Here is a 22,644-nt window from a genome sequence, read left to right as displayed (position 1 = left end):
GTATAAGTATTGAACAGTATTTTTGTACTTTTTTTAAAATATGGAAATCTGTAAATTAATCCATAATGATTCAGAAGTTCTCACTGGTGTCCTGTGTGTGCATATAGCATATGCTGTAGGACAGGTTTGTCAACATGTGCTATCACTCACTCATTAGTACACACAGTAAATTAAGTGCAACATGCAGAAGCTGAAGTTATATTCTGGTCTCATTTCTGCATGTTTGCATGTATGTATCACAATGTAGCTAAAGCAGTAAAGTTAATTGTCATTCTGATATAAACAAGGAAAAAATCACTGCCTTGAAATGTTTAACAAACAGCATAAGCAGTCTAAGTTATGACTTTTGGTCTACCAACTCTGCTACACTACAGATGTATAGATTTCACTGCTTTTGCTCAGCTGGAAAATATAAATTAAATAATATTTTTAGATTATCATAAAATGTGGAAGTGTGTCGATTTAAAAGGTAAATCACTAAGTAGTATTTCTTAATATAATAAAATATTTTTCCCCAATGTGTTCTTTAAGTCCTCATACAGAAAATGTCTTAGAATGTAATTTCAGAAATAATGAAGTTATTGTTTCAACTGTGGAAATAATGTTTGCTGTTTCAATGAAATCTAAAAGCATCAAGTTTAACATTCAGTTGCTGACCTAGGACAACATACCTCATACAACCTGGTTTACAACATTTAATTTGATTGTGTTTCTGTTGTACTCTAGTCCCATAGCGTGTTGAATGTCTAGATGAGGAAGACTGCCTAACGCGTCTTTCTCAAACGTTAACCTTATATGTAATCAAGTGTAGGTAGAATGTTGCACAGACGTTTACGTTGGTGAGGCAAGTGCTGTATCAATAACAGATTTCAGGAATAGCCTCATGGTGGCACTGTTTCTTCTTAACAGAAATTGCACTTCCTCTCAAGAACTGAAGTCTGATGCGGCAGAAGATGCATTATGTTTTTCAAAACGTGTGGTTTAAGTTCGGTGAAATGAATCATTTTCAGGAGGATGTAGTTCCTATGACAGATAGTTACAGTGACGTGTTGACGAGCTGTAATGGCAGTATACCTACAATTTGTTGTAGACCAGAGTTGGCCTTAAAGTCAGGTTTGTTGCAAGGCAGCAAGCAGGGTGTAATTACCAAAACAAAAAGAAACAGATACTGTATGTCATCCCCTGCTAATGACCACAACATTTTCTTACCCAGTAATCTGTAACAAAAAGCCACATAAACGACCAGACTGTACTTAACTACAGCAGTAAAGAAAAACTTGGTGGCACAAAATTATTCCAGCCAATTGAGTGGAAATGACAGAGACTAATATGAAGTTATCTTTGGCAGGGAGATGTGTGTTTGGAATGTCAGTAGTGGACAGTGCATTGAGAACACAAAGCTTCCTTATAGGCACACAGCAATCTGTGTAAGTATAGCAACTTTTCATGGAATATCTCTGTTCATTACAAAAGGAGTTTTGCTTTATTAACTTATTTTTTGGGAACATACAATTTTAAATGTATAACTCATACTTAATAGGAGAAAAAAAACCCTGTTGCAATATAAGTAGTTTTACATCTGTTATTTTTCCTTTTCTGACTTCCTTGTAAGAAAAGAACTGAGACTTTTATGTTTCTCTGAATTCCTTAAATCAAACTGATTCTTTTTTAAGTTGAAAATATCTGGAATGCAGTATCAGTTAACTTACTGTAAAGCTTGGGCATCGAGTAGCAAAGTGAAACTGTCTTAACCTTTACTCTTGTCCTGTGTTAAAATTGCATGGAAACTTCAAGTTTAATGTTGGCTTTTTGGTGACGTATTTTAGAAGTACAAGCAACCTAGCCAAACATTGTGAGACAGTCTGCTGAAGATCTTATTTTTAAAAGTTTGAAAGGTTTTGATGCCTAATTGCTGACCTCCAAAAGACTGCTCTGCCCCACTTCCAAAAATACACTTTCATTCATTGCAGAACTCGGGACAGATCACTTATTTTCAGAGGCCAAATTGCTTTAAATATTACTTCAGATAATTTCAAATGTCTGCTTTGAACTGTATCCAGGTACACTAAGTATCTAGATGTTTGAGTATGAGGGTGTGTTTGAAATACACTTGTGTATATGATTGAGAAGTCCAACATGTATGAATTTGATTCAGAGATATGGCTTATTTCTGGATATATTAGTAGAAGAGCAGCTCAGGGCTCCTAGGTTAATTAAAATGCTGGTTTTCTTCATTGAGGAAGTCTAGGGTGGAACTAAGCCTCCGAATGATGGAAATCTGAGCCCTCATGAGACTCGAACTATGGCCAAATTCAGAGTCCAAATGTTTTAAAGCTTCCAGAAGAAACACTATTTTTATGACACTGTTTTGGTTGACAGATGATTTCAAACACATTTGGGTAAATTACCAAATAAAAATCAAAGAACGACTTCTTAATATATATTTTTACATATACACACACATATGTATGTAGATCTAAAAAGGCATAGATTGTTAAGAAGTTATTCTTCCATAATTTTTGTGTATATGTTTAAAGCATATATACATCCATATGTAAAAAGAATATATACACACACAAAACAATACTTCAGTTATAATGTAATAGAGGTGTGGTATGATCTGCTTTGTGGTATTGCTTAATTAGATTTTAATAGTTAAGGTTATGGAGGAGTTCTGCAGAGAAGTAGGCAGATCTGGCCTAGCCGATTATCTGACAATCTGTACATTTTTGTGGAGAGCAGTGGCAGAATCTTCATTCTTATCCTTCAAGTAGGAGAAGCAAATGCTAATAGAGGAGAAGTAACAATTTTCTAAAAGTGAGCTAAACCTAACTTTGGTTACATAATGATTTTTGTTCTGTAACTTGGACAAGATGGCTAAAGGAAAATAGGAACATCTAACAGGAAAACTTTTCTAGGAAAAAGAATAGATGTCTCTAGGAGGGGAAGCTATTCTTAAAATGCAACCTTCAGATATTTATAATAAACTGATGTTTTTGTGAGGGTTTTTTGGGTGTCATTTTTTTTTTTACGGTGTTTTTTGTTTTGTTGTAGATTTTTTTTGTTGTTCCATGGGGAATGATTGCTTGTGGCATAGTAGCACTGGAGAGAATATAATTTCCTACAGAATGTTATTGTCTGGGAGGTTTAGCACGCACTGATTTTGATAGCATCACCATCTAAAATTGTTGCTTTATTTTTAGTTAATGTTTTAGTAGGTTTTAATTAAACTGCTAACCTCTCTGGTCTAGTAGTTTCCTTTTGTTCAGCGTAGATGATTCAGCTCTAAATGGCAGATGTCAAGTAGTGCAAAATGAATATTTGCCATTTGAAATGAAGTTTAACACCAGGGTCAACTCTTAACTATTTGTGGATCTTAACCAGTGTAGGATTTTCTTAGAGGACTAACTGACTATACATATCTTCCAGTTCAAGCCTAATTTGAGAGTAACAGTAACTACAAATCGTTCCTACTGCTAAGCATTTCTGCCTCTGATTATTCATAATATCTCTGGTAATACTTATCTTATTCCCGGTTATTTCTGCTTCTTTTGTTTTCAGACTTCAATTTGTTAACTGATAGACCAAGAATTATTATCTAAGCAAAACAACGTACAGAGAACTTGTAGTAAATGAGGCACAACTTTGTGGGTCTATCTGATATTTTCCTCTATGTGATTGTTTCCTTTACTTTAAGGATTGTCTTTACTTGTAAATTCTGTTTGAGGTGGCTGCTTATGCATTTATAGCAATTATATGTACAATTAAGGGTAGATATTACACACAATGCAAATGTCCTTGCACATATAAAACACCTAGCAAAAAAGAAATCTTCATAGTCACTCTGCACCGCTGTCATCTCTGTTCCTTAGTACTTTGCTATGTGTCTGTTTTTTCTTTTCTTTACATGATTGTTGAGAAAGAACGAATCTTCTGAACACTATGGCATTTAATGTCAAAATGAAGAATACCTCATGGAGTAGAAATTCTTCCTGGAAAACAATGGAAAAATCATTATGAAAAAAATAATTATTAATCTTCTGCATTTTCACCTGATATTTTTCATTTTTACCTGTTGATAACTGGAGCTTTATCAAATGTTTGGAGAGAGATGAGGCCTCTCAGAAACAAGTCCCAAAGTGTTTAGCAATCTATAATGAGAATTAACACCCTGATTGCTTCCAAAAAATCCTAATATTTAGGCAGGGCAGATACTGCTTTCAGTACGAAGCACCTCTTACTAAGCTGTATGCCTATATTGAATTGTTATAAGGGTATATGAAATGCTTGTGTCACTAGCAAAATTGTGTATGGTCTCACATGCAGTAGATTTTTAGTAATGCTACAAGTGTTGATTATAATTCCAAGTATGACATGCTTAATGTGAAAAACATGCATGCCCATTTGTGTAGCTCTGTATGCTGACTCTCTTCTTTCCACTTGTACAGTATTACCATTGCTCATTCCGAATGACAGGTGAAGGCTGGCTTCTTTGTTGTGGAGAATATCAAGATGTTCTTATTATTGATGCTAAGACTTTGGGTGTTCTTCACACTTTATCATCATCTCAGTCTTCTGATTGGATAAATTGTATGTGTATTGTACACTCTGCAAGAGTTCAAGGTATACATTGTAGATGTATTTATGTAGGCCAATTAAATTGTGATAAAATATTTCTGTATAGATAGTACAATCCTACTAGGTTTAATATCTAATCATGTTTTACAGAGCTGTTATGTACAAGATGTTAACATTTCACTGACAGCACCTAAGAAAGTTTTGGTTTTTTTTTTTTAATACTCCTAATGTTCATTATGTTTCATTTAATATGTTTCTTAAAGAGAAAGACAAGCAGCTTCTACACTGGTTGTAAGCAGCTCATTTCTTAGATACTACAAAATTAATTTGTACTAATATCAGGGAAATTAAGGGCACAAAACCACTATTCTATGCCTTCTCTTGAAATACATCTGATAGAACAAAATAATTATTCACTGTTTGCTTGCATGTTTTGTATTTCTGTATACCAGTTAGTTATTTTTGTGTAAAAAATATTTCATCTAAACAGCGTCCTTCAGAATCCATGTTGTAGTGCTGTATAGAACACCAGTGTCTATGCCAAGGTTCTCTTTTGGTGTTAGTGACTGTTTGAACTTGGTTTCAAGTTGACTATCTCACTGTTAACTGTTCACAGAAGACTCATTGGTGGCAGTGTCTGTAACTGGAGTCCTTAAAGTGTGGGACCTATCTTCATCTTTGAATAGCATACAGGTCAGTTTGTATGAGGTGTGAAACAGCAATTTAAATGATAACATGAATGTAGTAATATCCTTAAGTAAAGGATACATTGAAGCAGAATATGAGTAAAGTAGAATCTTCTGGATATGTATTAGACAGAATTGATTAATTTTGTCACAATTGTGAAAACACACCCTCATATTGCTATTTAAAATTAGTTGGGCCATTGGACAGCTCTTGCCTTGACAACTGCAATGTCTTTTGCCCAGGCTTCTTGTCTTTCCATATTCTATGATGCTGAAGTTGTAGTCCTTTCCTGCTGTCCTGCTAATGTCACTCCATTCTTTGAACCCCTTCACTCTGTCCTTTAAACTCAAAGCTCTTCAAAATTGGCCTTTGTACTCTCTCTTCACCCTTGTTACTTTCTTCAAAATGGTTCTTTAGACTTTGTTTTCCTCTGTCTGCCTTCCACAATGCTGTCTTCACTTGGAAAAGACTCTTGCTGTGTCAAGTGCCCTATTTTTTTCATCTTCAAACTCGCTTATTCTGTGCAAATTTTCTGTGTTAATATTCTCAGCAGCTGTCACTTGACACGCACAAGTGTTAGAATTGGAATACAATGTTTTGTGTTTGAATTAAACTGAGAGCTAGATTCACAAATGGACTTCAGTATTACAGCTAAGTACTACGAATCATCAACAGAAATGGCGAAATGTCAACATTCTTCTCTGAATATCTAATACATTACCACCTTGCTTGACAAACTGTAGAGCATACCACAGCACTACTTGTTAATGGGTAGAATCAGGCCCCTCAAGAGAGTCTGTCAAGTTGGATACTGCACTGGTGGTTTTGTGATGTGTTTGGTTTATCTGCAGTGTTTTTTGGGGGGGGGTCTTTTCAACATTCCTAGGGCAAAAAATACTGTCATGCTGTAGAAATTCTGGGGACTGTAACAAATGATTACAGACATCAGAGAAGCTTATATGATATGGTACCATCCTTTTACTGCCTGGGGCCTTCTTTCAAAGAAAGGAGGAGGGCAGTGTTAGTAACAATCCAACTACTTCTTATTTTAAAGAGCAGTGTTTTAATAAATATTGTTGGATTTAATTGGAATGAATTGGAGCTGCAAGGTGTAGTGAGAGAATGGCTTGCAGTTTGATAGCCATGATTCCATGAGCAGCATACCCCTTCTTTGAGAGGTTTTGATACTGTTGGTATCTTTCAAAACAGAAAACATCAGTTTTCAGTGGTTTAATCAATAATTAATAAAGACAATTCTGATATAATAATTTTGAGCATGAGGGCCTTTAAGTCTGATATTCACCCAAAAAGGGGTGAAAATACATATATTTTTTAAACCATCTGTATATTCAGCAATACAAAGCTAAGAAAACAAATTACTTTTCCACTACTTTTTAGAGGTGTTAAGGTCAAACAAGACATATGACAACACCATATGTCTCAGACTGTCTTGGTTGCAACAAGGATGAGTGGGAAAGCAGAATATTCATCAGCCATTCTGAATCTGATACTGTCAGTTGATAGGTTGTGGCTATTTTTTGACTGACGAATACTTAGCAGGTGTTATTACAGGACATGCTATCTATGACCTGCCTTTAGTCCTTCTCCATATTAATTATCACTTCTTTAAGTGAGGTCAAGGTCTGAGACATGCTGAATATCTTCTGTTATATGTGGTACTTGTGAACCCTGCTGTCTTCCTATCTCGCTTCTAATTAAGAATTATATGTTGCTTTTCATTTTGAGAGTGTATGTTAAAGTTATTTTCAGTGGTTTGTTTCTATTCTAAAAGTAAAAGCTCAGATATCTAGAATAAATCTTATGGCTTTTTTCCTCTGCTATAAAGGAGAGACAAAGTGTGTGTGAGAAGGAATCAAAATCTCTGGACTGTATAAATTGTCAAGCAGTACAGTTTTGTACTTACACGAAAAGGCTCCTTCTAATTGTGTCCTCCACATGCTGGCAGGTACGTTATTGAATGTTATACTTTTTTTTTAAATTTTGTTAATAATTTTGAAAAGCTAATGTGATTTTTACATGCAGATACTTGTTTTTCTCTGCAGCTTAAAGAAAATTTGTTCGCTAATTGTCAGATATAATAGCGCGCTGTATCCCTTTTCTGCTTAACTGCCTGAATGAGATGAAGTGTTTGTTTTTTATTAATGTATTTCTGCTTTAAAAGTTTAACATGAAATTGGCTGGCTAGAAAGGGGATTACTTTAAATATTAGTCTTAGAGTACTGGGTGTGTTATAGTCCCCTCCACAGTGCATTTTAGAAGGAGACAAAGATGAACAAAAACTGTTTAAGTATGACTGAAGTAATCACAGTCGGCAAGTCCTCAGTAACCAGGGGCCTTTGTTCTATCAGAGCCAATAGCCTGGGTTCTGATAATAAAAGCCACCAAAACTAAAGACCTCAGACTATATAACTTTTCCTTGTAGCAGTTAGAAAATAAATGCTTTGTGTAATTACTGAAATTGTTACTAGTTTATTTTAAATTTTAGTTAAACTCAACTTTATTGTAAAAATTCTGTATTTTGTTTTCCCAGTGTTATGACATTCATCTTAAAATAATCCTGAGCTATTAGTGCAACATATGTACCTGATCCAAATGCCTCTGCTGGGGGGGGACTGGGGAGCAGTGGTGCAGAAATTTCACATACACTTGAGTCAGCTTTGAATAATACAATTGTAGGGTATCCTTGAGATTTCTCTTGGGCTATTTAAAAAAGTCTTTACAAAAGTATTTATAAAGAAATTCCATGTATAGAATGAATAGGCTTTTCAGGGAAAAAATCTGTGTAACATACATTGTTTTCTATTAATTTCTATAATGTTTTTCCACAAGAGGTGCATGTTTCTTGTAGTATATCTACTTGAAGCAGTAACATATAAGTATTCAAATGCATAATAGTGTTATAAATACATAAGTCACAATGGATTTTCAACTTCTAAGTTTCAATGAATATACAGCTTTAAAATGTGTTTAAAAACAAAAATGTGGCTATGGATACTCTCTCCATGAGGCCACTGGGAATGTGAACAAGCAGACAATATCCTAGGTTGCCCTAGTCGTATCCTGTTTCAGCTTAAAATGGCGAAGGTCAGAGGAAGCTAAGAACTCATAATTTTCTTGCAAGCAAAGGGGATTATATGTTCTTTGCTTTCAAATAATTTGAAAAAAAATCTCTGCTGCTCCCCAAAGAGGAGAAGAAAAAATCTGCTTTAAGATATGTGCTGTGAGTATGCCAGCAGATCATCTTTTAAAGAATAGACAGAAGCATTTATAGCTTCTATCAAAGTCTTCAGTATCATATTTATGTGCTAAATTCATGACCTACCTCTTTATAAGAAATTAATAGTCCAGTAAATATTAATAATGAATGCAAGGCAAAACAAAGTAAATTCCATCCAAAATCCCCTAATATAACAGAAGGCTCTAATGCTGTTTTTTTTCTTTATCTTCAAAATACATGGTTTGATTCTGACTTTGCGGTAGTTTGATAGTATGAAGACTGCTTTGGCTTTAAAAGAGGTAGTCAAGCTAATGTTCTACTTATTGATCTATTGCCCCAACCCAGTGTGAATTAAAATGAATGTTTCAGTACTGTTTGTTTATTTTTTTATTGTTTTTCTGAGCTTAGGTCTATGATTACTGTGATTTTGCCTTGCTTTGTACTGAGTTCTGTAGAAGTGGTCAGTGCTTTGCTGGTGGAGAAGTACTAGCAGCTTACAGACTTATCATCTGGACAGAAGATGGCCACAGTTACATCTACCAGCTGCTAAACAGGTGGGCTCAGATGGGAAATTCACACAAAAAGTTCAGGTACAAGATGAACTTTGGGAGGTTTATTATGGAAAATCTCTGCATGTTGCAAATGATCAAAAACCAGAACAAAACCACTTTGGCACTCAAAGATTTACCCTGAGTTTGACAACCCTCAGTGTTTGTGTGACACAGCAGGGAGACATAGGAATAAGATTAGCTGTGTAGAACTTGGGCAGCTGGTCCTGTGATTTCAAAAAGTTGCTTGTAATTACTTATTCAATAACTTTTAATTGAACTTGTGAATCTTGAATGTTACTGTTCTGCTTTCTAAAAAATACGACTTTCTAAAGCTTTTAATTTTTTTTTCCACATTATGCAGCGGGCTTTCTAAAAGCACATATCCTGCTGATGGGAAGGTGCTGAAAGAAACTGTTTATCCTCATTTACTCTGCATCACTGGTGTGAAGGAAAATAAGGTAAATTCATAAAGGTTTGCAGTGAGCTTCAAAAGTTCATTCATTATTTGTTTGCAATTACCTGAATGATACCTAAAAAATCGCTGAATTCATCAACAAATTTAATTGTTCTATGAAAACAATGAGTAAGACTTAATCCTTAATTTTAAAATTTTTACTTACAAACTTGGAGATGCTTATAGCATATTTTTGTCTTAAATTCTGGCAATATTTACCTTTTTCACAGGGGAAAAAAAATCCTGTATTTTCAGCTATAGATAGGCTAATTGTTGAAGTGAATTTTTTCTTTCTAATTTTGGCAAAAAAAGGGAGAGCTTTTTTTTTTAAGTTAAAGGTGGTCTAAAATAGGTTTTACTTCCAAATATGTGGGGAAAAAAAAAAAACAAAGTGCAAAACAAACAAGAAAAAGGCCAACCCACAATCACAATGTAAGTTGCTTAGTTCTTGTTTTATTAATATACATATGTTTCAGTGTAACTACATAGTTTCCCATGTGTATCAATCCTAAATTGAAGGGGGTTGAATCTGTGACATTTTATCCAAAATACTGTTATCTTGAGCCTTCAGAGACATAATCACATGCCAAACTTCTTACACTGTGAGCAGACTGACAGTACCCACAGTGCATAAAATTAGACACATGTGACTCTTCAGAACCATGGTCTTGGCTTGAAGAAGCCTCTAAGGTTAAGAAAAGAGGAAGCTAAAAAAGTGAAGTGATCTTTATAATTCTGATTGAGAATTCATGTTTAGCAGAGCATGTCACACCAGTTTCAAATTTAGAAGTTACTGCTTAGACAAAGTAGTTCAAGTGGACTCAGCTATGTTGGAAAAACTGCATCTTGACTCACTTTTTGAGTAGTTCTTTGTGTGACCACAAAGAAACAGGTAAGGAAAAACAGTTGATTTAAAAAGTAGAAAATTGATTAGAATTAGGAAGTAGGAAAAAAATCAAATCTGTGGCAGGGGTTCTTACTTTGGCAAAAATGGAACCAGAACAAATATAACAATTTCCTGTATAGCTTTGGTTCTTGTTTTGTTGCTAACTCTCATTGCTAATACTGTTTATGAAATAGTAATTGTTGGGAGATGAGGATTTAATTCCTGCTTGCAGTTGGATTAGTTTTTGATGTGTATTTGAATGAGAGTTCAAGCAGGTCTTCAAAGATTTTCTGGAGATATGCAAGGGAGACATGCTTTGATTTGTACAAGACTAGAAACACTGTCAAATATATACCTACATGAGGTTTTCTAGTGTTCTTTTTACTTTCTGTTGACAACTATAGGCTCTTAGAAAGCATTTTGTCGCATACTCTTGCAATGCCTGACAGATTTAATTGTAAGTTGAAGGGCAATAGCACAAGCCATTCAGCTTTTTCCCCAAATGCTCTGATCTAAAATCAGATAGGATAACTACTGAAGGATGCCAAGAATTGAGATGATATGAGGGAAAAGAAATAGCCAAAACACATGGCTTAGCAAATAATAGGATTACAGTAGTGGTAGGAAGCTCATATATGCTTCCCCCAAAACATACGCATTTTTTAAATAATGTCACCTGCCCTTTTCTAATATTTCTGCTTTAATATTTACCTTACTACCTGAATAATTTTTATAGCAGACTTGTGAGACAACTACATGTGTGATGATGTGTTTTGATCTCCATTCTTGATTATAAACCGAACCACTGTACAGTACAGTTGCTTATTGTGGAATCTACTCCCAAACTTCAATGTTGTAAATAAAATGTATCCAATGTATGGGTATGTTATTAAAATGTCTTGAAGGAGCAAGCAGTGAAGCTGTGTCTACACTATTGAAGCAAGTTGATGTGTGGAACAAGCCAGTTTGTGCTGATGACATTTCATCCACACTATCTACAGGACAGGGTGTGCTTTTGGGTTTTTTTGGTGTGGGTGTGTTTGTGTGCTCCTGCACACATCTCCCAGTTTAATGCAAAAAGAATCCTGATTTGGTGCTCCAAGACAGCTCTACAACACAAACCTAAGCATTCACTTCCAAAGTACGCACCTGGTGTAAACTCAAACATACTAATGTAGACATGCCTGGAGATTCCTAATTTCTTGACTTTTGTGAGAGTTTTGAGCAACTAGAAGCTTCCCCTTACGAACCTCACCTGTTTCTAATAGTTTGATACTTGAGAATGAAGCTTATGTTACAACTAAACAGGATGTTCTTGGCAAGTCACCAATAGATTGTCATGTAGTTTGGCTGTTACTGATTTGGTGATATAGAATTATCTGTGGTGTTATACCTACAGGCAAAGAAAAGCTACAGACTTTTAGTCTTCATGGGAGAATAAAAACATGGTGTTTGTTTGAGAAAACATACTGCAATAAGTGTATTGCACTGACTAAATGAAACTAGGTAGATGTCAGTAAGTCTGTTTATCAATGGTGATATAGCTCTGTAGTGTCTAACTTTTTCCAGATGAGTGAATGATAGTGTTATAGACTATTACCTATGTAAAAGCATAGTTCTTACCTTTCATTAGTTGTAGTAATTTAAGCTATCATGATTGAAACTCTACTGAATTTGTTTTGATGTGAAGATTATCAATGCTGCCTTTTTTTTTTTTTAATATGTTGGTGATACTATTGATAGGTTCTCCATTAGAGACAGTAAACTTAGGGACCTCTCCCATTCTACTTTTCCATTTGGGATGTAGGCTTAGCCAAGGATACTGGCAAAGCAGAGGTGGTCTTTAAGAGGCTTGCACCGGGCAGAGTAGACCTGGTCTGAGCAGAACTTAGTGACAGGCGAGGGTTCAACCTTTTTGTTTTGTATTTCTACATCTTTTTTTTTACGTTAAAACTTTGAATCTGCAATTAATTATTACATTATTTTATCAGCTCTTTCATATCAGAATATTGATTTACTTTTGTTTTTGGCAGAGTTTTCCTTTTGTCATGGGCTTTATGAATGAAAGAAAGGAGCCTTTCTATAAGGTTCTTTTTTCTGGTGAAGCTTCAGGAAGGATCACTTTATGGCATGTTCCTGATGTCCCTGTGTTAACATTTGACGGTTCACCAAAAGGTTTGGCAATTCTGTGCCCTTGATGCTGTCTCTTTCATTATGTCTTTAAGTCAATTTTCATGAAAACTTACTTGTGAAAATATTTTCACACTGGAAAGTGATGCTCATTCATTCATTGTGTGGTGATTGCCTGTAGTTAGAAGGAGCAGGACAATAACAGAGATGAGTGTCTAGAAATTCTTCATGGAACTGAACATATAAATGTTCCTATTTCTTTACCATCTGCCATAAATGCTTCTCTGCCAAATGTCATGAACATTTACTTAGTTGGTCCTGCTTATGGTTGTTCATAAGGAGGCATAAAAGAAAGGATTTATTGGGATGTGATTTGGTGTTGGAATAGCAACTGCTGACTTTCCATCCCTAGGCTGCAGAAAGGATAAGTTAGGGGAAGTGATGAAGAGATGAAAACATATATTTTGATTTGTTTGGACTTTTATTTTAGTTTGAATAAAAAAATTAAGAATTCCTGACTCTTTCCCCCCCACCCTCTAGAGATCCCAATTACAGCAACATGGACTCTTCAGGACAATTTTGATAACCATTCAATGTCAGAGGGCATTATTGCTCATCTTGGTACATCTAAAGATGGAATCGAAAGTGCAGTTGTCAGTTCCTCTGTATACATACCCAGCCTCGATAAGCTCGTGTGTGGATGTGAAAATGGGAAAATTTTTGTAACACTAGGTTTAAAAACTGCAAGAGCAAGACTTTTAGAAAACATCTCTCTGCTGAAAGGTAAGTTTTAACAATTTTGTTCAAATTCATCTCAATAAAGCACAGAAGACTGCATACTTCTGACATCCCCTGCAGTGATCCCTATAAAAATTCTCTGAAAAATAGGGGTGATGGTTAGGGATTGAATGAGGAAAATGGAAGATTATGATGTTCTTTCTCCCTCTGTAGCTGATCTATCAGACAATAGCTTAGTACTACCAAGGTGCTTTGCACTGTTAAGAGTCCTGGAATGGCTGTGGGGATGAAGTCACCTGAAAGTTAGATATGTGGGATGTCACGATATGGGCAGTAGTAATCTTTGTCATTTTTCCTCTAAACGATCATTCTGCTGAAGGAATAAAGAGGATACATCTCGGTAGATGAAGCTCAGAGTGCAGACCTTTGTCTCCCCCTTTTAGGAACATGTCCAAAATTCTTTGATCCCCTGTAATGGATTGTTGTATTTAGTCTTTTGAATCTCCTGACTTTTAGCAAATGTACTGTAAAATATGGAACCCCTGTTCTTAAAGAACAGAAATAATTTAGGTACCATCTTGTTTCAGATAACCTACCTTATAAGGTTCTGAATGGTCATAGTAGCAGAGTCACTTGTTTACTTTATCCACATGATAAATCAGTAAGATTTGATCCAAGCTGGCTGTTATCAGGGGGCCAGGATTCTTTCGTGATCTGCTGGGATATATTTACTGGAGGCATCTTACACCAATTTAGTCTGCAGTCTGGTCCGGTGACAGAGCTATTGCGATCTTCAGAAAACTACAGAGTAAGTAAAAGCATAATAAATGATGTCTCCAAAAAAACCCCATAACTCTATATACATGCGTGTATACATATATATGAGAGAAAAAACTATCTGGCAATACTTCTATGCTGCAGCACTTTATCCTTAATTTACTTTCACTTAATTGTCTTCTTTGGAAGTTGCTTTTAATTTCAGGAGGTTGATTTCTTGTTAGTCTGTAACTTAAGTGATTCAGAAAAATGACCCTAAACTAGTGACATTAACTTGAAGCTCTTAATGTTCTATTCAGCATTTTTATTATCATGATTATCAGTTTATATGTTAATCTGATTATCTCCTAACTTCTGAAGTTGAAAAGTGTAATCAGTAAGGCTAGGGACTTGAACATAGTAAGATAAGGTTTGGACCAATACTATTTCAGTTTAAATGTGTATGCTTGATTTTGGTTCCTGACACATCCTTGTGGTCCTTTGCATGTATGCTTTTGTGTTTTGAGATTTAGAATAATTTCATATATTCTCCTTTTAAGTGAATTTTGAAGTAAAAATTTAGAAGGTGGTTTACTGTACTGAATGCTCTATGAAATTTTGTTGAACAAATTCTGCCCCCATTGTATTCCATGGGGCTGGGATTTCATCTTTTTCCTCTTAAAAAGTCTGTGAAGACATATTTGATACTTATGGTTGACTTGGAGTTCACTTACATGCCAATGTTACGTAGTCCAAAAGATGTTTTGCAATGGCATAAGTTCTTAATGCTTGTAAGGCTCCTTTTAGCCCTTTTTCTGGAAACTAGGTAGGATTTAATGCCTGCTTGGGTGGTGTTTCAGTTTTCTTCGTGGGGCTGAATTTTCCCGTAGTGTGAATTCCTTCGTGTGTCACCAAAAATTGCTTGCAGGAAGGGAAGACTTTGGAGAATCAGATCCATACAGTGTGAAATGAAATTGTAACATACCCAATTTTTTGTTGGAAATACATTGCCCTTGGCTTATGTGTCATAAGACCTGACATAATTTTATATCACATGAACAGCAGTTTGGTTTAAGGTAATTTTTTACTACTTTCTTTTCTAGGACAGCTGCTACTGTATATTTGGCTATATAATCACTGCTTTGATAGGCAAGTATTGTGAATAAATGGTATTTAAATTATTTTTTTTAAAAATTGAAAATATCAGAGAAAACTTTGTTTTCCTGTTAGGAGATCACTTGTTTTTAACAGGCTAGCTTGTACAAGTCGGAGATGTAGGCTGAAATAAAACATGATTTTCTAAAATGAGTATATTTGGGGAAAGAAATCACTGGACAACTTTTACCAGGCTTGTTAAAATGATGTGGTTATGACTCTGGTTACAGTGAACCTAAGGTTCTTTCTGTTTTGCAGTTAAAAGACCATAGCATAGTGTGCTGTGTGTGCAGTGATCACTCAGTAGCAATTCTACACCTTCAGAAGAGAGTATGTCTCCTACATGCCAGAAAGCATCTGTTTCCTGTGAAGAAGGTAAAATTTGACCTTGTTGAAAATCTGCTAATTGTTGGATGTGAAGACGATTCAGTTTATATTTGGGAAATTGAAACAGGTAATAACACAGAGGGATTTTTTTTGTTCACTTTCCTTAAGTCTTGTTTCTGTCATGTGGTGTTATACAAATGTAATTTATAGAAGACCAAAGCAGAAAAACTAACACATTAAATATATTAGAGAGTTTAAATGTTTATCTAAACAAGCAAGAAATAAAATTTTTATATGGTTCAAGGTATGTCACTAATAAAATATAATAGTTTAAGTCAGATCCTGACAATTGGATGATTAGCTGATGTTGCAGTGAATTGAGTAGAATATTTCTGGAAGCTATAAATGAAATGTAAGTTATTCTCTTCAGTTACTAAAAAGAATGAAATTTTCAGTCCTAACAATCCCAAGTTGGAGCATGAAGTTCTGCTTTCTTCAGCAAAATCATAATCTGAGAAACCTTTTGAGTTAATTGATAATCAGTTAATAGTGGAAGATAATTGCAAAGCTCACAAATGTGTAGTCAGGAAAACTAAAGCTCAGTGTTTCAGGTTAAATGGTAGATTCCCAGGTGATTTGAGAGTGTAATGCTGATTCACAAGGGTAATAAATGTAGTTGTTCGAACTCTGACAGACAGAACTATTAGAAGCTGTAATGGTACTAGAGATTACAATACAGTGTTTTCATGTGATTGAGCTATGTGTCCTGGGAGGGAGGAAGTGCATAATGAGTCTAGAACCACTGAAATGCACAGCATATTAATACTGTATGAAAACACAGTTTTTCTTAGGTAACACCAAGGTAAGTTTACAAGTTATTACAACACACTGTCTAGGCTGTCTGCTTTGGAGAAGTCATCCCTTGTTGTAAAGTACAAAATATCTGTGTTTAACGAAGGACTTGGCAAAATGAGTACAGCACAAATTACAAGCCTGTTGTGTTAGTAAGCTATATAATATCATTAAGCTGGCATAGGAAATGTCTTCTGGTACTTACTTTTTTCCCCAAATGTACTGAGTTGCTGCTTTACACTGGTGGTTTTTTCCTACAGCTACTGAAAAACCATGAAGTTCTTCTGTGAAGTTCTCATATTTTTGCATTGTATTTTGAGATTTAAAAATTCTTTTGATCTTTTTGTTCAAAAACATTAATAAAAATTAAGAAGAGAAGGTGTGACCTTAGGAGACTGTTGGATTGTATATAGTGTTAGACTTTTTTTTTTCTGTCTTATTGTGCTGAGTGTCTATATGATGGTTTTGCTTAGAATTTTAGCTTTAGTTGCACTGCTGGGAAAAGCAATGCAAGGTATAATTTTCAAAAGTAAATACTAGACTCTGAGTTAGGGTACTCTAAACTTGTTATCCTTTTATTTGTTGTTGTTTCCTGTATAACTTTGAATTCTGTTTTCTGATAAATATCTAAGATGCTTCTTATGTGTGTTCTCCTATTTATGTAGATGCATGATATTACAGTTTTAGGTGCATTTTCCCCAGTCAGGAGGGGGCATGGGTTCTACCCATCTGCTCAATCCTCTTTCTGGAGGGTTTGTGGAACAGTACTGTCTTGGGATCCTTCTTCCTCTCTTGTCATTTCTGATACCTTCATTTTACTAGTCTCTGTCAGCATATTTGCAGTATTGCAAATTGTTACTTCCTTCTCCTCTTTTTTTCCTCCCTCTAAAAGGAAGATTGTTTCTTCTCCAATGTTTTCTTTTCTGTTCCTGAAGTTACTACTATACCTCATGATTATTTCTGCCCTGTAATGGCAGCATGCACTTTTTCTATGCAAATGGTATTTCTGTTAACAATAAAAGCTTTAAGGTCTGTCTGCCCCATACTTTAGCATAAAGTAAATAAAACAGCAAAAATGAGAAATTAATTTGATTCTTATCATTGCCTAACTGCTTGTTTTGTAGCAATTGCCAGAAAGTCACCTTTACTAGTGGTAAAGTCTTAAATGTAGAATGGAAAGATATTGTACTAGATCCCTGTTGTGACTAAGGGAAACTAGAGCAGGCATTTAAATTTTCAGCAATCATTAATAAATACACACTTTTTTATGGAGAAGTTTGTAAAGATGCTACCACTTTCCAGCTGTTCTATCTACATCTTCATTGCTTTTTTAAAACTAATGTTGAAAACAGTTGAGAAATTTGAGGGGAAGTACTGATATAGAATGTTTTCCTTTTTTTCACGGCTAAAAAAGGACACTTCTCAAACATGTAACTGTAGGCAGGCTGTTACCTAAGTCCATACCAATTTGAGAGTGAGACATCCTTGAAGGCCATTGTACCTAAATGTTTATAAGCATTTCTTAGAGTCATTTTTTAACCAAAGGATTAGTGTGCATTTGAAACTCTGCAATAAAATTGAGTAAATAAATGTACTAAAGGACCACAGAATATTTTGTTTCCTTATAAATCTGTTGTCATAACTATAATTTTAACTGATTTGCATCACCTATTTTCTATCAGAACTTAATCACTTTGTTTAAAAAAGGAAATAGATGATATATTAAACCTCTAAAACACTGATGTTGAGCATGCAATGATTATTCATACATACATTTATGATACATTTGTTATGGATCCATCATAGTCTGTGCTGTTATGATATTTGTAGGATACAGTGTAACAGCCCCTCAGGAGCTCCTGTGATGTGAATTAAGGTTAAAGCTTACAAGGTGGTGAGTGTTTATGTGCATCTTGACAAGACATTGGATTGTAAGGGGACTCAGACCCCATAGTATGTCAATGCAACACTTAATTGCCTTCTTAAAAAACCAAACAGAAACAACCCCCCCAAAACTGTAAGCCAAAATAACTATGCTAATGATGTGAGAGAGTATAACTTAATCCATCATAGCAAAAAAAGTTAATTTAGAAGTTTAATTATTAACAAAGCATATTTCTTCATGATACTGCTACAGCTCTGGAAATAAACCAGTTCATATCAAGGTGTATCTTTAGTAGTACTTGTGTTACACACTAGTGTCTGCAAGAGGATAGTGGTGTACAAAAGAATTGTTCTTATGCACTAAGAAGGGGGGTAATATTTTGTACTTAAGTTTCACACTGAAGATTAATATTACATCTTTATTTTCTTTGGTTTAGATTTTTCTTTCAAAATATGTATTCTGGTAAAAATTTTGAAGCTTAAGTATATCCCACATCTAAAAAAAAATTGTGCAAGTTCCCAGGTTTTTACTTTTTCAGCCTTTCAGTACTCTTATTACTTCATGGAATGCATACTGTTAATTAGAAATAGTGCTGACAGGTCATAGGTATTCCAAACTCCTGTGACTAAGTAAATAATTGCGAAATAATTCCCTCTGTCATTTTTTAAATTGAAACTTTTGGATGTTGATTTAAAGAAGTCATCTGTGTAGGCCTGAGAAAAAGCAGTTCCATGTATGGTGTTAGAGGAGGCCAGGTCTGCACTGCTCAGAAGGGTATCTTGCAGGATGAAATGGTACTTAGGCAGTGTATGCCTTTGAATTAACTCCTGACAGTGGGGATACTTTTATCCCCACAGTGTGGTGCAATGAGGTTCTTTGGGGTTTGTTTTGTTTCTTAAACTATCATTTCTTTCCTAGATTTCTGAACAGTAAATATAGTGGAGTGAATTCAGTGCTGCTGCTCTGCGTGCTTAACAACATGGAAAATGACTTTGACTCATTAATACTGTAAAGGTGCTAGGCCAAAATGCAAATTGCTGTGCTCAGCAATGTAAGAACTAATAGTTTCTATCACCGTACAATGCCCAAGGCAGCCCAAAAGTAAAAGGTCTGGAGACAGAATTAGATCTCGGATGCAACTTTATTTAGTACAGCCAGATAACTTCACACTAGAGTATAGTGAATTCCTTGTAAATCAGTGAGATTTAATAGCATAGGGCTGTAATGGTACCATAGAGACAAAAATCAGAGTGTATTTTAACTGTCACTCCTTTAGCTGTAGAAAAGCTGCCTATTTCAAAATGAAAGAGGAAGTGAAATTGATGCCACTGCTTATGTATATCACATTCAGAAAGGGTGCAGATGGTTAAAAGTGGGGGGGTTTTAGTTGCTTTTTCTGTATCTTTTGTTGCTAGTATCAAGCAAGAATGAGAACTACAATCACCACTTCTTAAGGAACAGCAGGAACACAAGAAAGGATGTTGTTATTTGCTACATTAACAATTAACAAATTAATTTTTTTTTCATTTGTTATGCATTGGTAACTAAAAGATGTCATCTAGGGTGAATACCTGGGACAGCCTACTATGATATAATGTGGTCAGTTTAATGTTGAATTATATCTGTATTGCAGGAGAACATGAGAGGTCGTGGTGTTGATCCTTGAAATTGGCCTGACCTACATCAAGAGCTATGTAGATACTTCAGTGCCACTCAGGCAGACAAAGCATTGTTCAGACGTACGGGAAAGATGTGTATAGCATCACAGACAAACATCTGCAGAAATACAGCAACACTTCATTATGATTTTAATCTGTTGGCAAGTGAACAGGCAGCCATGCATAGTACCACTTGCCTATGCAGTTACCTGTGAGCATGTTCCCTGACTCTGTTAAATAGGATAAAATCTAAGTGGTAGCCTTGTGCTTGGATTCCATTACAGAAATGGACATAAGATAAAAGTTTTTGTTGTTCTATAGTCAAAAAGTATTTTTCCTTTTTCTTCTGGCTATGCAGTTAGCTTTGTGACTGAGGCTGGTTTTTTTAATGAACATAGAGGACATGATTTTGTGTCAGACTCGTATATCACTTTGTAGTTTAAAAAAATCTGAGCGGTGTTACTGTACTATAGTTAATGGATAAATGGGAAAACAGCCAGTCTGTTTATAATTTCAGGCTGTGGATTAAGGAATTTCCATGAATATTTCAATATTTACACTGTTGTGGAGTCAGCAATAATTCTGTTGAATTTGACAGATGACTTTACAAAAGTTTAGGGCCATCTAGTACCTGTGACCATCTTTCAGTTATACCAGTTTAGCTCCAAAACTGTCCTTCCACCAGGTAATTAAGAGGATAACCCCTTAAACAGATGACAGACTTCATTATGCATTAGAGTTCATAGTCCAGTTTCTTATGATAGAGGCTGACATGCTTTCAAAAAGCATTCTGAAGTTTTTAAAATATTTAAGTTGTCTTTTAGCAGGCTTTCATAATAGGTTTTTTACACTCTATGGGTTGGGAGAAACATTGTCACACAGATTAAATTCTAAGCCAGTACTACTTCATGTACAACTTGTACCCTATCTTCATGAGATTGCCAAAGATACCTTATTTTATGTGGTCAATGGAAAGTTGCCTGAGTACAATGGGCTGCCTTTATTCCAAACAAATAGGCATTTCAGCATAGTTTCTGCTGAAATGTGTTAAATACCAAGAGCATAGTTGACTTTAAGTGGAATTTACCTTATCTAACTTGAGACTTCTATCTGTACTTAAGATGTCTACCTATGAGCTAGTAGTTCATGTTTTTGTACTGAGCAGGAGGAAGTAGGAATAAGTAAAAGTCTGTATCTTTTCCCCACTGACTACAAGGGCAGTCTAAATGGGGGGGGGGGGGGAGCAAAGCTAATTGCCTGCTGCTATTACATGTCTAGAATAAGATAAATTGAATCCCATCCCTTTAGTCCTTTGGTTTACAGAACAAAGTAAAATTACTTTATTCTAAGTTTAAATGTTATTGCATGTGCATGTGGGTAGTGATATAGAAAACAATACAGAAACCATGAACTAGTATCTGTGTAGTTTTATGTATTTTGCCTAAATTGTAATACATGGGTATGACAAATTTCCATCACAGTGGAATATCTTTCTGTGACAGTAAATATTGATCTAATAATACATTTGGAATATTAATATAGCATGTGTACAGGATATGTTCCAAACTTATGTGTGCTAGAAGACAAATATGAAAATCAATACTAAATTTTTTCTAATTAAAGTGCAGAATATTTCTTCCAATAGCCACCACATGAAATCCACTTCAATAAGGAAATCAGCTGTTATCTATATTGCTTTTACATTTTTCTAAACAGTTGGTATCTTTGCTTTTTTTGAGAAGGTAAATATCAGTATGATAAGATGTAGTAATAAAAGGATCAGTGGGTTTTTTTCTTGGTGTGTACCGCATATGACAGCATGTCTACTGAGCCACATTTCTAATATGTATTGAGAGTGAGGAAAGAATGGGTAGACTTTAAAGAGCAATATTCTTTGCTCAGAGTTAGCAATTTTCATTTATCAGAGGTAGATTTAGTCTTTCAGTTAGTACTGGTTTAATATGAATTTATTCCTTGAAGTTCATCATGCCTTGCAGAATGAGTCATGTACCAATTTCCTATTTTCTTTTGCCTTGCAAGTCTTGTTCTGTTTTATTATTTTGACATGCTTAGTGTGAGTTTAAAAATGGAATAACATCACTTAATAAAACTTTGTTCAATTATAATAATAATACACTTTTAACTTTACACTGGCTACATTGTATCTTTCATACTGTCATGGTTTAACTCCAGCTGGCAACTAAGCACCATGCAGCTGCTCGTTCCACTCCCTGCCACCCAGTAGGATGGGGGAGAGAATCGAAAAAAAGTAAAACTTGTGGGTTGAGATAAAGACAGTTTAATAGCACAGAAAGGAAGAAAATAATATAACAATAACAAAATGAAAATAATAATAAAAGGGTAGGAATATAGAAAACAAGTAATGCACAATGCAATTGCTTGCCACTTGCTGACTGATGCCCAGTTAGTTTCCAAGCAGCAATCCATGTCTGCCAGCCAACTCCCCCCAGTTTATATACTGGGCGTGATTTCACATGTATGGAATATTGCTTTGTCCAGTTTAGGTCAGGTGTCCTGGCTATGTCCCCTCCCAACTTCTTGTGCCCCTTCAGCCTTCTTGCTGGCTGGGCTTGAGAAGCTGAAAAATCCTTGACTTAGTCTAAACACTACTTAAACACAACAAAACATCAGTGTGTTATCAACCTTATTCTCCTAGTAAATCCAAAACATAACACTACTAGCTACTAGAAAGAAAATTAACTCTATCCCAGCTGGAACCAGGACATAC

At 35.1% G+C, this 22,644-nt stretch overlaps 1 protein-coding gene across 1 annotated transcript in view; it reads left to right on the top strand.

The window, feature by feature from the left end:
• Window positions 1-22,644, top strand: part of WDR72 (WD repeat domain 72) — a 132,517-nt gene that overhangs the window by 14,105 nt on the left and 95,768 nt on the right. Inside the window, exons 4-13 of the mRNA XM_052808918.1 lie at window positions 1,349-1,427; window positions 4,449-4,623; window positions 5,195-5,271; window positions 7,112-7,231; window positions 8,912-9,057; window positions 9,416-9,512; window positions 12,428-12,569; window positions 13,065-13,307; window positions 13,850-14,070; window positions 15,432-15,627. Coding sequence (XP_052664878.1) covers window positions 1,349-1,427; window positions 4,449-4,623; window positions 5,195-5,271; window positions 7,112-7,231; window positions 8,912-9,057; window positions 9,416-9,512; window positions 12,428-12,569; window positions 13,065-13,307; window positions 13,850-14,070; window positions 15,432-15,627 — 1,496 coding nt within the window. The remainder of the gene's footprint in view (window positions 1-1,348; window positions 1,428-4,448; window positions 4,624-5,194; window positions 5,272-7,111; window positions 7,232-8,911; window positions 9,058-9,415; window positions 9,513-12,427; window positions 12,570-13,064; window positions 13,308-13,849; window positions 14,071-15,431; window positions 15,628-22,644) is intronic.

Source organism: Harpia harpyja, chromosome 14 (genome assembly GCF_026419915.1).
Source record: "Harpia harpyja isolate bHarHar1 chromosome 14, bHarHar1 primary haplotype, whole genome shotgun sequence".
In the NCBI taxonomy this organism is placed as follows: Eukaryota; Metazoa; Chordata; class Aves; order Accipitriformes; family Accipitridae; genus Harpia; species Harpia harpyja.
The sequence above is the reverse complement of the archived record's forward strand: the minus strand, read 5'-3'. Positions and strand labels throughout refer to the sequence as shown.